General features: G+C 39.3%; 1 protein-coding gene across 5 annotated transcripts in view; it reads left to right on the top strand.

Moving 5' to 3' along the window:
* Tmem62 (transmembrane protein 62) overlaps positions 1–12,673 on the top strand; it is a 71,501-nt gene extending 58,828 nt beyond the window's left edge. For all 5 annotated transcript variants that reach the window (XM_008846837.3, XM_029570248.1, XM_008846836.3 and 2 more), the window contains 4 exons: positions 756–840; positions 4,992–5,096; positions 8,386–8,504; positions 11,814–12,673. In XM_008846837.3, the coding sequence (XP_008845059.1) occupies positions 756–840; positions 4,992–5,096; positions 8,386–8,504; positions 11,814–12,140 (636 nt within the window). In that variant the 3' untranslated portion in view covers positions 12,141–12,673. The remainder of the gene's footprint in view (positions 1–755; positions 841–4,991; positions 5,097–8,385; positions 8,505–11,813) is intronic.
* Positions 12,674–12,751: the final 78 nt, after the last annotated feature.

A 12,751-nucleotide genomic window follows, 5' to 3' on the forward strand; every position in this document is an offset into this window, starting at 1 on the left:
GAAAACTGGAGGTTCCTAAAACTTCGTTCCTCAGGTTCAGTCATTTGATGGAATGACTCACAGAACTCGGGAAAACAGTTTACTTATTAGATTACTGGTTTATTGAAGAAGGATACAACCCAGTATCAGCCATATAGAAGGGCAGCCAGGACACGGAATGGGGCTTGGGTGTGAACTTCTATGCCCTCCCCAGCAATGCCACCGTCCGAGCTCTTCTGTTTATTCACTAGCCTAGAAGGTCCCTGAACCCCTTCAATTAGAGTTTCTTGGAAAGTTTCATTATGTCATCATGATTATTTAAATTATTGGCTTAATTTAACCCCCTCTCTCCTGTAGGGCAAAGGGGTGGTATGAGGATGCAGTGCCAACCCTCAACACATGGTCCCCCTCACAAGAGTCCCCCATCCTTAATTAGGCTTTCTAAAGATCACCTTACTGACATGAACTCAAGTGTGTCTGAAAGGAGCTTGTTATTAATTATGGATGACATTCCTTCACATCCCACTCCAAAGCTGTTTAAGAAACAAGCTAAAACCAAATATTTTATAAAAGATGGTTTACTATTTTCTGTTATCATTTATGAAATTACAAAGGTTTTAGGAGCTGTGACTGGGAGCAGAGGATGATGACTAAAATATATATTTCTTATGTCACAGGCTCATGGTGCCACTTCCATTTGGTTAATGAGGCCAGTTTAGAAGCTGACCCTAGAGCTGTGCCAGCATATCTGTTCATTTCAGTGTCTTTCTCTGCAGGCCCGGGTCTTGTTTGTGCTGATTGTGCTGATTCAGCTCACGATTCTTATCACATTTAGATACCTACCTTACCCAGAGCTTAAAGGTTAGTCATGGTTCCTTTTGTTCTTAGAAGGCTTTAAGAAATCACATAATGTTCTTATTGTTACCAAGTAATAAAGAGCAATACAAATTGTCTTTGCATGAACTCTGTGAGGTGCATTATTCAAATGATCATACCTTTTCCATAATAATCTTATCTTGAAATAAAAAAATGTTTTCCCTACTGCATGGCAATAAAACAAGGCTTAATCAAAATAGAGGAAAATCACAATATAACTCAAGATGGCCAATTTTTAATGTAAGCAGTTATTTTTATAAATACCTACTTAATGTAATTTTATGTTTGAAATATCTTCATAGAAAAAATTAATTCAAATAATTAAAGGTAAGGCACTAATAAAAATTTGGCAGAATTTAAGTGGTGCATGTGCAATCTTGAATTACATTCACAGAGCAGGATATAGAATAGTTGTAAAGATGACTTTGCCTGTGGTGCTTGCCTCCTCCTCCAACAGCTGTCTTTCCCTGTATATGTTCCCTGATTATATTTACCAAGCTTCTGAGCTGTCTTTATAATACTGTAATGAATAATGAGAATTAATTGATAGTTATTTAAATAATGTGAATTTTTCAAGTAAGGGCAGTAAGTGAGGAGAGTCCTAAGTCCTGCCCAGATTCTTTCCTACTCTTTTTAACCATTTCCTCACTGTTGAAGGCCTATGATTTAAGAAAGAAGTCTAGTGTCACAATTATGTTACATCTCAGGCTTCTCAAGAATAATTACCAGTGTCTGTCCTTTTCACCACCTACCCTAAATGACATATTAGCAGATACCTACTTTGATGCCTTGAAAGTAGCAGGTACTCCATAAATGTTGATGAAGTCTATTGCATCTCACCCTCATTAAGGAAGTCATAAAGATTTGACATGCCACCAGGGCCTGGTGGCATATTCATGTAATCCAAGTACAAGGGAGGCAGGGGTAAGAGGATTTAGAGTTGGAGGCAAGCCTGGACTATGTAGTGAGATCCTGTCTCAATAAGAGAGAAGAGATTTGGCATGCCACCTTTGGTAACTGCTAAAAATTTTGCTGTTGGTGGAGGCTAGAGAGATGGCTCAGCAATTAAGAACACTGATTGTTCTTGCAGAAGACCTGGGTTTGAATCCCAGCACCCACATGGCAGCTAACAACTGTCTGTAACTCCAGTCCCAAGAGATCCGACAGCCTCTTCTGACCTCTGCAGGCATTGCATGACACAGATGCACTTACCTACATGCAGGCAATACATGCATACACATAAATAAAATAAAATTAAATATGAAATAAAATAAAATATAAAATAAAATAAATAAATAAAATAAAGCTGGGTGACAGCATAAGACAGTGGTGCTTTTAATGACCTTTTGAAGCTTCCCATGGGTGTGTTTAAATGAAAGAGTAGTATGGTTTTCCACTCATGCTTTCTCTAGTAAAACAACTATTTTTTTAATGTGTACATAAAGCACTAATATTGACTGTTCTAGAGGGTTGTAAACATACAGCTACAACTATATAATCTTTCTTACCAGTTTTCAACTGTCTACCCTTTACTGCATAATCTCACTTTGATTCTGCAGTCGAGTCTGCTTTGACGGAGACTAATAAGTTGGTAGAAAGTTGCAGTCCTTTGGTCCTCCCTACATTCTTGATTGCTTGAAAATTTATCTCACACTCGATGTGGTGGCTCATGCCTGCAATCCTAGCATTCAAGAGGCTGAGGCAGGAGGATTGCCATGGGTATTAGGCGTGCCTAGGTTATATACTTTCAGACCAGCCTGGGCTGTAGAGTAAGAATCTGTCTCAAAAAATCAAAAAGGAAAGAAAAGAAAAAAAACTTTCTTTTCATTCTTTGTATTTTATTGCAGTGATTCTCCATAAAAATTAGAATCACCTAAGGGCATTAGAAAATATAAATTCCTAAGCCCTATCAAAATCTTACTTTATTGAAATATATGAGATAGCAGTCTGGGAATCAGTGCTTTTAAGTGTTTTCCAGGTGATGCTGAAAAGCAGTCAGGTTTAGAAACCATTGTTTCATAATTCAAATTCAAAATGAGAGAAACGGATACTCACAGACTTTTTATTGGTATTTATAGGGTTTTTCTGTTCAGTTCTAAATATTTTGGGGATTAAGGTTGCATTACTAATTTTAAGGTAACATTAAAATCACCTGTCCGCAATTTCTTCCTGGCTAATTAATAGCTACAGCACATAGCTCCACACACTCAGTTATCTGGCTTAAAAGTAGTATGTCCCACTGGGTGTGGTGGCACATGCCTTTAATCCCAGCACTAGGAAACAGGTAGGTAGATCTCTATGAGATCAAGCCCAGACTGGTCTACATAGGCCAGCTGGGGCTATAGGGAGATTCTGTCTCAAAAAAAAAAAAAAGACAAAAAAGAAAATATGTTAAAAGGATACAAAATTGGGCTGGAGCAATGGCTTAGCCACTAAAGGCTCAGGCTCACAACCAAAAAGGCAAGATACAAAGAATCTATAAAGTATTTGAACATAATTATTACCAAGTTTTAAAGTAAAGCTCTTCAGGGCTGGAGAGATGTCTCAGTGGTTAAGAATACTGGTTGTTCTTGCAGAAGACCTGGGTTCAAATCCCAGCACCCACTGGCAGCTAACAACTGTCTATAACTCCAGTCCCAGGGGATCCAACAGCGTCTTCTGACCTCCGTGGGCATTGCACGACATGGGTGCATTTACCTACATGCAGGCACTACACGCATACACGTAAAATAAAAATAATAAAATTGAGCCGGGTGTGGTGGCTCATGCCTGTAGTCCCAGCACTTGGGAGGCAGAGGCAGGCAGATCTCTGTGAGTTCAAGGCCAGCCTGGTCTACATAGTGGGTTCCAGGACAGCTGGGGCTATGGGAGACCCCATCTCAAAAAGACAAAAAATAAATAAATAAAAAATAAAATAAAAATTTTTTAAAAGTTAAAAACAATTGGGGGCTGGAGAGATGGCTCAGCAGTTAAGAACGCTGGCTGTTCTTGCAGAAGACCTGGGTTTGAATCCCAGCACCCACATGGCAGCTAACAGCTGTCTGAAACTCCAGTCCCAGGGGATCCAACAGCCTCTTCTGTCCTCCGCCAGCATTGCATGACATGGATGCACTTACCTACATGCAGGCAACACTCACATACACATAAAATAAAAATAAATAATACATAAAATATTTTTAAAAATAATAAAAATTAAAAAAAAAATAAAGCTCTTCATAGGATTTGTTGTTAGTTAAGGTTGAAATAACAAAGTAGGAGTGGAGAGCTGGCTTAGTGATTAAGAGCACTGGCTGCGCTTACAGATTCCCAGCACCCACATGGTGGCTAACAACCATCCATAATTCCAGTTCCAGGAGAATCCAATGCCTTCTTCTGACCTGTGGGCATTGCATGACACAGATGCACTTACATACATGCAGGCAATACACTCATACACATAAAAAAGAAATAAAAATATTTTTTAAAAAAAGAAATAACAAAATGTCTCAAACAACAGAAATTGTTTTCCCACAATTCTATAGCCTAAACGCCCAAGATCAAGGTGTATTTTTTCTAAGGCATCTCTCCTTGGCATGTAGATGGCTACCCTCTTCCCACTGTACCCCTGCATAGTTCATTCCTAGGTCTGTGTTGTCTGTCAATTAGTAGAGTTTTACAGGTGAAAGAACAGCCGTGAATTAAAAACTCTCATATAGGAGAAAGGGCTACTTGGACAGATGCTCATATTTAATATAGAATGGAGAAATTTTTATATATTTTATATCTCTTTTAGAAGTTTGTACACTTGGAAACCAAATCCTGTGAAAACTAGTGATGATTTGATCATCCTTTGAACATAGCACTATCTTTCAAACCTACATAAGGATAAAATAGGGTAGGCCTCTGGCAGGTGTGCCTGTCATTTAAGTTAACATCTCACAACACAATAATTTTTTTTACTTTCTAGCACCTGTAATTCTGTGTATATTGGTTCCCCAGGATTCTGAATTTAAGTATAGTATCATCTATATAGTAACCATATAACAAAAGATTTGCTGAATGTGGAGTAGGTAGCCCATGGAGGTCTTCTAGAAAAATGTTACAAAGAAATGAACTTTGCATGTGTTTATGGGGTTTAATTTTTTTCTACTGTTTAGAACCTCCGGGATTTATAAATCTGACTTCATTTTCCCTTCATATCTTGAGCAAAATAAACGTCTTCTACTATTCAGTGTTGTTGCTGACCTTATATACAGTACTGGGTAAGTAAATTAATAAAATTGAGATTCTGGGGAATTTTGCCAAAGACTATATTGAGAATTTTGACAACAGAATAATTTTTACATTTTACATTTTTGAAGTGTAAAATGGTATATAAGTCCTTCATAAATCATTTCCTGGATTGTAGTTTAAAAAAATAGTTATTTCCTAAAAATGTTGAAAGGACATGTAGTCAACATTAAGATAGGTGCTAAAGAGACTAAAAAATTAGTATTTGTTGCCTTATGATTTGTTGTTCTTGGTGGTGGTGGTCTTTTTTGTTATTTTCTCTCTGTGTTTTTTGGTTTTGTTTTTTCCTGGAGGTAAGGACAGAATTCAGGGCCTTGTGCCTGCTAGGCATGCGCTCTACTATATATTTGTATAGAAACATAACAGAAGATAAAAGTGCAGCTTAAATGCCATTTCCTCAAAGCAGCTTTCTTTGACTATCTTAAAAGCTTTATCATACTTTTTTACCTTTGTCAGGATTTATGATTATTTTCTGTTTCTCTGTTTGCTTATTAGAATATCCATCAGCATCTTGTCTGTCTAATTTACCTATATATGCCAGTCACTAAGCCCAATGTTAAGTATGTAGCTCGTGAATATTTATCAATATGTGGCTCTTCTTGCTAGGCATGATGGCAGACATCTTTAATCCCAGCAGTTGGGAGGCAAAGGCAGGTGGAGCTCAGTGAGTTTGAGGCCAGCCTGGTCTACATGGTGAGTTCCAGGCCAACCAGGACTACATAATGAGACCCTGTCTCAAAAACAAAACAGAACAAAACAAAACCAAAAAACTCATCTTAAAAAAGAGAGATATTGAGATGAGGGATGGGTTCTGAGATAGTCTGTTGTACTATTATACCTGATCTTTAGGAAGTCATTTAGCTACTTATAGAAGCAGATAGTCAAGTATAGTGGCACACACTGTAATCTCGGCACTCAGGAGGCTACATAAGACCCTGTCTCAAAAATAAAACAACAAGAAAATTGGTCTGGCACGATGGCTCAGTGGGTAAAGGTACTTACCATACAAGCCTGACAACCTGATCTTGATCCCCAGAACCTACAGTTGAAGAAGAAAACTGACTCTTGGAAGTTGTCCTCTGAGCCCCACATGTGTACCATGGCATATGTGCACCTATACACACACACACACACACACACAGGCCCCACACTCAACAGTAATAGTAAATGAAATAGTGTTTTAATGTAGAAGCAGAAAGCATTACAGTTCTCTTTTAGGCTTTTTGCTCATCTTTTACAAGGGCTAAAAGTCAATTAGGAGTAGATTAGTCTATTTGTTACCTAGTCTTAGTCTTTATTTTATACTTTTATTCCACCTTTAGACTTGATCGTTAGTAACTTACACCAAAGAACAAATTAAACATATGATACTATATCTTTTTATAGTAAATTGCATCATGTTGTCTCTGGGGGTAAGTTCATGTTAGAAAATATCCTGACTCTGTTTTCAATACCTGTCTTACACTATGGGGTAAAGCAAGTGATTTGGTTCCTGAGCTGCCTGCCATCAGCCAGTCAGTCAGTCAATCAATCGACAAGTACAAGTTGCTCTGTTTGAAAAACTGAAACTAAAGGAGTTTTCATAATGTGTATCTGAGACTATTTCCTATGGCTTTTTAAAAAGCAGAATATGATAGATTTGCATCTTGAGAAGGGAAGTCTGACAATCCCTATCACTCTTGACAATATAGTAATTCCAGAAACCCAGACACTAAGAAGGAGCAGTTAATAATAGAGATTAGAGACTAGTCAGTGTGGCTAATTAAACTATGCATGTTAACTCTGATTACATAGTTGATGTACAACACAATGACTTTTCTTACTCAGAAAAGTCTATCAGCAGTAAGAAGGAGAAGTCCATGAAGGTTTTCATTAACAACCCTGAAGGCAGGCTAGAAAGAAGACTCAGTGGTTAGGAGCACATACTGCTCTTGCAAAGGACCCAAGTTTGGATCCCAGCACCCACCTCAGGCAACACACAACTGCCTGTAACTCTAGAGCCAGAGGGATCTGACACTTGTGGTCTCTGTAGGTACCTGCATTCACATGCACATACACACAGACTTGTACACATATACATAATTTAAAATAACAAAAATAAACCTTTAAAAATAATTATTTGATTGCTTTAAATAGTAAATCTCAGTTTCAAGAATTTCAGTAATGTTTGTTTCTTAAAGAAAATGTTAATGCATTATATTAAGGTTATTACAATAAAATATTAACGGTGCCTTAGTTTGTTTCTCCATTGCTGTGACAAAATACTCTGACCAATACCAACTTGGGGAGGCAAGGGTTTTTTTATCTTACATCTCCTGGGTCACAGTTCATCAGGGAACCCAAGGTAGGAACTCAGGGCAGGAACCTGGAGGCAGGAACTGGAGCTTAGGCCAGGGAGGAACTCTGCTTACTGGCTTGTTCCCTGGCCCCTGCTCAGCCTGTTTTCTTATGCAACACAGGCCCACCTGCCCAGGGGTGGCACCACCCACAGTGGGCTGCCCCCCCCATCACTCAACAATCAAGAAGATGCCCCACAGACATGGCCACAAGTCAGTCCTATGGAGGCAATTCCCCAATTGAGGCGCCCTCAACCCAGGTGTGTCAAGTTGACACCAAATTTATCCAGCACAAAAGGTCTTATGAGTGTGATATTGTTTTTAGAATCTACAAGCTGCAAATCTGTTTCAAGTACATCATAGACTGAAACTATTTTATAATCCAGAAAAGTGTGGAGAAAATAGTTGATTGGGATGTCAGGTGCAACATAGTGATTAACCACAAAGAAATGCTATGAAATAAAATGCTTCTAGATGACTTGTCTTGTTTTTCTTGATTACCCCTGTATAGATATTTCATAAAGTATGTAATCAGACTCATAATTTATATTTCTTTTTTTGTCTTTTTGAGACAGGGTCTTCTTGTAGCCCCAGCTGTCCTGGAACTCACTATGTAGACCAGGCTGGCCTCAAACTCACAAAGATCTGCATGCCTCTGCCTCCCAAGTGCTGGGATTAAAGGCGTGTGCCACCATGCCCAGCCTATATTTCATTTTAATTTGTTTTGTTTATGTATGAATGTGTATGAGGGTGCATGTGTCACAGCATGCATGTGGAGGTCAGAGAACAATTTGCAGAAGTCAGTTCTCTTCTTCTACTATGTGGGTCCAAGGAATTGCTTGGCAGCAGGTGCCTTTACCTGCCGAGCCATCTCACTGGCCCAGATTCTTAGTTTTTTTAATCTTCTGCTTCATTACTTTCTCAGGACCATGGTTTATTGGTGAAATAATTGATGGAAAATTAGGTTGCTGCTTTTCCTTTGGGATGTTTGTTAATGGACATTTCCTGCAAGGCAGTCTAACATTTATAAGTGGAATTATCCAGGTAAGAACTCCCAACTTCCAGAACATCCTAGCCTTGTTGAACTAATTATATTACAGTTATGAGTCAAATACTAAATCCCAAATTAGTACCGTACATCATCGTTCCTATGTTACCTGCAGGGCAATGTGTAATAGCTGATGTTTTGTTCACTTCCTGTTTTCTTCCACTATTTTTTTTATGTGTATGAGTGTATTGCCTGCATGTATGTAAGTGCACCCATGTCGTGTAGTGCCCACAGAGGACAGAAGAGGTCATAGGATTCCCTGGAACTGTGGAGTAATGGACAGTTGTTAGCTGCCATGTGGGTGGTGGGATTTGAATCCAGGTCTTCTGCAAGAATAGCCAGTGCTCTTAATTGCTGAACCATCTCTCCACCCCCTCCCCACTGTTATTTTGTCACATTTACACTGGATTTTAGCCAAAATGCAAAGAAGCGATTGTAAACATCTAAAGTACTTTCTGGCCATTCAGAGTTGTTCAGGAGTGAAAGAGATTTTTTGTCATTTGTTTCATTGTTTGTTTGTTTGTTTTTTTAATTGCTGAAAATGAAGAGACCTGTAGTAGAATAAATTATACATTTCCAAGAAAAATAGTGATTGTGATAAAGAAAAAACAAAAATGTTTCATAGGAAAGAAAAGAAAAAATAGACATCTAAGGAAAAGTAGGTCAATTATTTAGGGAAAACTTCACCAGACAACAAGCAAACCTGGGCTTTCAAATGATGTCTTAACAGAGATTATTTACTTATTTATTTAATTTATTATTTTTATTTTATGTGTATGCATGTATTGCCAGCATGTAGGTAAGTGCACCCGTGTCATGCAATAGCGATGGAGGTCAGAAGATGCTGTCAGATCCCCTGGGACTGGAGTTACAGACAGTTGTTAGCTGCTAAGTGGGTGCTGGGATTCGAACCTGGGTCTTCTGCAAGAACAACCAGTGTTCTTAACCACTGAGCCATCTCTCCAGCCCCGAGAACAAATATAAAAGATGGCACTGTGTATTTGAAACAATCTATGGTACATCCCCTTTCCAAACAGTCTTGTTTGAAAACGCTGATATATTAGGTTTACATTTGATTCCTTTAAAACAAAGCAACACACACACACAAAATTTCTGATCTGTAGCAAACTTCATAAACAGATTTGCAAATTATTTTCTTTGCTTTACCTAATAGAGCTTATGGGCCAAAATATGTATAATTTGGGAGGAACCTAAAAAGAATATTCAAAATTAATTTAAGACTTCTAACAGGACAATAAAAACAAGTTAGCAGGATTAGAGACAGCCAAGTAAGGAAGACTTTTACAAGTAGCAGGTACTAACCCCAGTCCCCAAGCCACAACATTCTACAGATGTGAGGAGGTCTTAGTCCAGTTTTCTCTTCTCTCCTCTCCTCTTCTCTCTCCTCCTCTCCTCTCCCCTCCCCTCCCTTTCCCTCCCCTCTCTCCTCCCCTTCCCTTCCTTCCCCTTTCCTCCCCTCTACCCTTCCCTTCCTTTTCCCTCCCCTCTCCCTTCCCTCTCCTCCTCTCTTTCTTCTTTTTGGGTTCTGGGAATTGAACACAAAGCCTCACACATGCTAACCCACTGAGCTGCATCCCAAGACCTGTTCATTTTCTGTTATCTGGATGGAGTCTGGCTCTTGAAAGACTCTTATACCAGGTGAAACCAAGTCTTGTTTTGTTTGTATGTTTGTTTGTTTTTGGTCTTTTTGAGACAGGGTCTCCCTGTAGCCCCAGCTGGCCTGGAGGCCAGGGTGGCCTCAAACTCACAGGGATCCACCTGCCTCTGCCTCCCAAGTGCTGGGATTAAAGGTGTGTGCCACCACGCCTGGTGTGAAACCAAGTCTTAACCAAAAGGCAGAAGTATTTTTTTGTAAATTTTTACATTCATTTTGTATTTTGTGTGTATATGTATGTAGTGTTTGTGTATGTGCGGAGAGTGCACACAGAGGCCAGAGTAGGACATCAGTGCCCTATCACTCTTTTCCTTATTCCCTGACGTATCTCACTGAAGTATAACTGTTTTCTTGGCTAGGCTGGCTGATGAGCAAGCCCAAGAATCCCCTGGTCTCTGCCTCTGCCCGTCTCCCACACCCACCCTGCCTTTTTTTATGTGGATGCTAGTGATCTAAACCCAGGTCTTCATTATTGTACAATAATTGTTCTTACCCACTGAGCCATCTCCCCAGCCCAGTCATTCATTTTGAAATAAATAATAATGGACTTTATATATTATACCAAGCTTCTATTTGACTTAGACTACTTCTCTGGTCTTCAAATGCTTATATCCCAACTTCCATTTTATGTATTCCCTTAGATGTCTAATAGGCATCTCACCTTAATGTTTCTGATAAGAATTTTGATTTCCATCTCAAGCCTATGGCTCTACCTCCAATTTCCACCTTGCTCAGTGGTTAGCAGGTATGACCTTAAAGAGACCCAGGCTCCTCCCAGCCCTGGGCTTTTCATTTGTTTCTTCTTCTCAGAGTACACGCCCCTCATTGCTGTCCTTTATGCTTCAAAGAGCCTGGTTTCCCTCTTGTGATCTAGTTATTTTCTTCCTTGACTTATCAAAATCTATAATTATCTTTTTTGTAAATATATGTATATTTGTCTATAATATATATGTATATATGTGCATGCCTATATACTTGTCTATAATGCATTTCTTTCTTGTTCACTAGTGTGTCCCTAAACTAGAGTCTATTAACAATGTCTGCTATGTAATGGGTGCTGGATAAATATTTGTTGAGTGACCAAATGAGTCATTCAGAATAAAACCATATATAATCATATTTCAGTATTCGACATGCTATCTGAAACATACTGATACCCAAGTCCTTCCTTCACTTTGCCAACAGAGAATATATACACTGTTGTGTGTGCAGATTGCTCAGTTTAATTCCAATTTAAACACTATTTTATACTATTGGTATCTGCTGTATATAACCCTATGTTACAAATAGAGACTTCAACATAAATGACACTTACCTTTAAGATGAACAAAAGGAAACAGGCAGATACACAATTAACTGCAGGCCAACTGTTGTATTACAAACAGGTATGATCAGCACATTAAAAATCAGACATATAAGAGCTGAGGATGTAGCTCAGCACTGAATGTGCAGCATGTGCAAAGCCCTGAGTTCAATCCCCAGCCCTCCTCCCTGCACCCAAAAAAGAAAAATAATAGACATCTACCCAAAGATGGAATGCAACATGTTCTTAGGAACCTCACCAGTAGTGAGGCATGACCCTTTCCAGGGCTTGGTGGTAAATTAATGGTTTTGTCCTCTTTTTTTCTAGCTGGTGTTCTTTAATGTCCCTTTAATGGCTTACCTATGTTGGAGCTTGCTGCAGCGTTGCTTTGGTCACAACTTCAGGTCTCATCTCCACCGAGGAAAATACTTGAAGATTCTACCTGTCCACCTACTTGTGCTGCTGCTGTACATATGGCAGATTTATTCTTGCTATTTTCTTCATGTGACATATGGCACTCTAGCTTTTATATTCTCTCCTTTGAGGACCTGGTTGACACTGCTGACACCCGTACTCATTCGTTGTGTGTGGACATTGAACACCACTGAACTTGGAACCTTCATGGTGCAGTTAAAAAGTCATCTGAGCTCCTGAAGTCCATGGCTTACTGTAAACTGGGAACCTGGCAGAAGTCCAGCCTCCACATCTGTAGGCTGGACCTCTGCCCCAGAGGCAGATGGAAAACCAGTATCAGTAGGTGAGCTTCAGAGAGCTGCTGCTCCCTGAACATTTGGATGTTGGAAGTGTTACTACTGATTCTTGCAGTGTGGACTGCAGAAAACGATAATGACTTGATTCTTTCCTCCTCAGGGGACCAAGAGCCCTAATCAAGGAGATCCCGAGTAAGGGCTGTGTTGTGTGTTCAAATACCTCAGACCTACTGTGTTTATTAGGGTTATCCTGTGCAAAACATCCAGCCCATGCTTGGAACTCAGCAGCTGTCCAGGATGCCATTTTGTACATAGGGAACCTGTGTGGACTTGGGCTGGACCCTGACCACTTTTGAGATTTTTATTTCCCAGCCCTATTTTCCCTCACCGTTATGGGCTTTCCTCTTCCTTAGTCGGGAATGTTTTCAACTAATCAAATGAATAAATGAATGATAATAAAAAATATCTCAAACTGAACTGCAATGTAGCTAAATCTCTTGTAACTGGAAAGTGGGCCTGGTGTGTACAGCTCTGGGAAGGAGTGGCCAGGTCTCT

The sequence above is a fragment of the Nannospalax galili genome, unplaced genomic scaffold, assembly GCF_000622305.1.
Source record: "Nannospalax galili isolate Female #2095 unplaced genomic scaffold, S.galili_v1.0 scaffold342, whole genome shotgun sequence".
In the NCBI taxonomy this organism is placed as follows: domain Eukaryota; kingdom Metazoa; phylum Chordata; class Mammalia; order Rodentia; family Spalacidae; genus Nannospalax; species Nannospalax galili.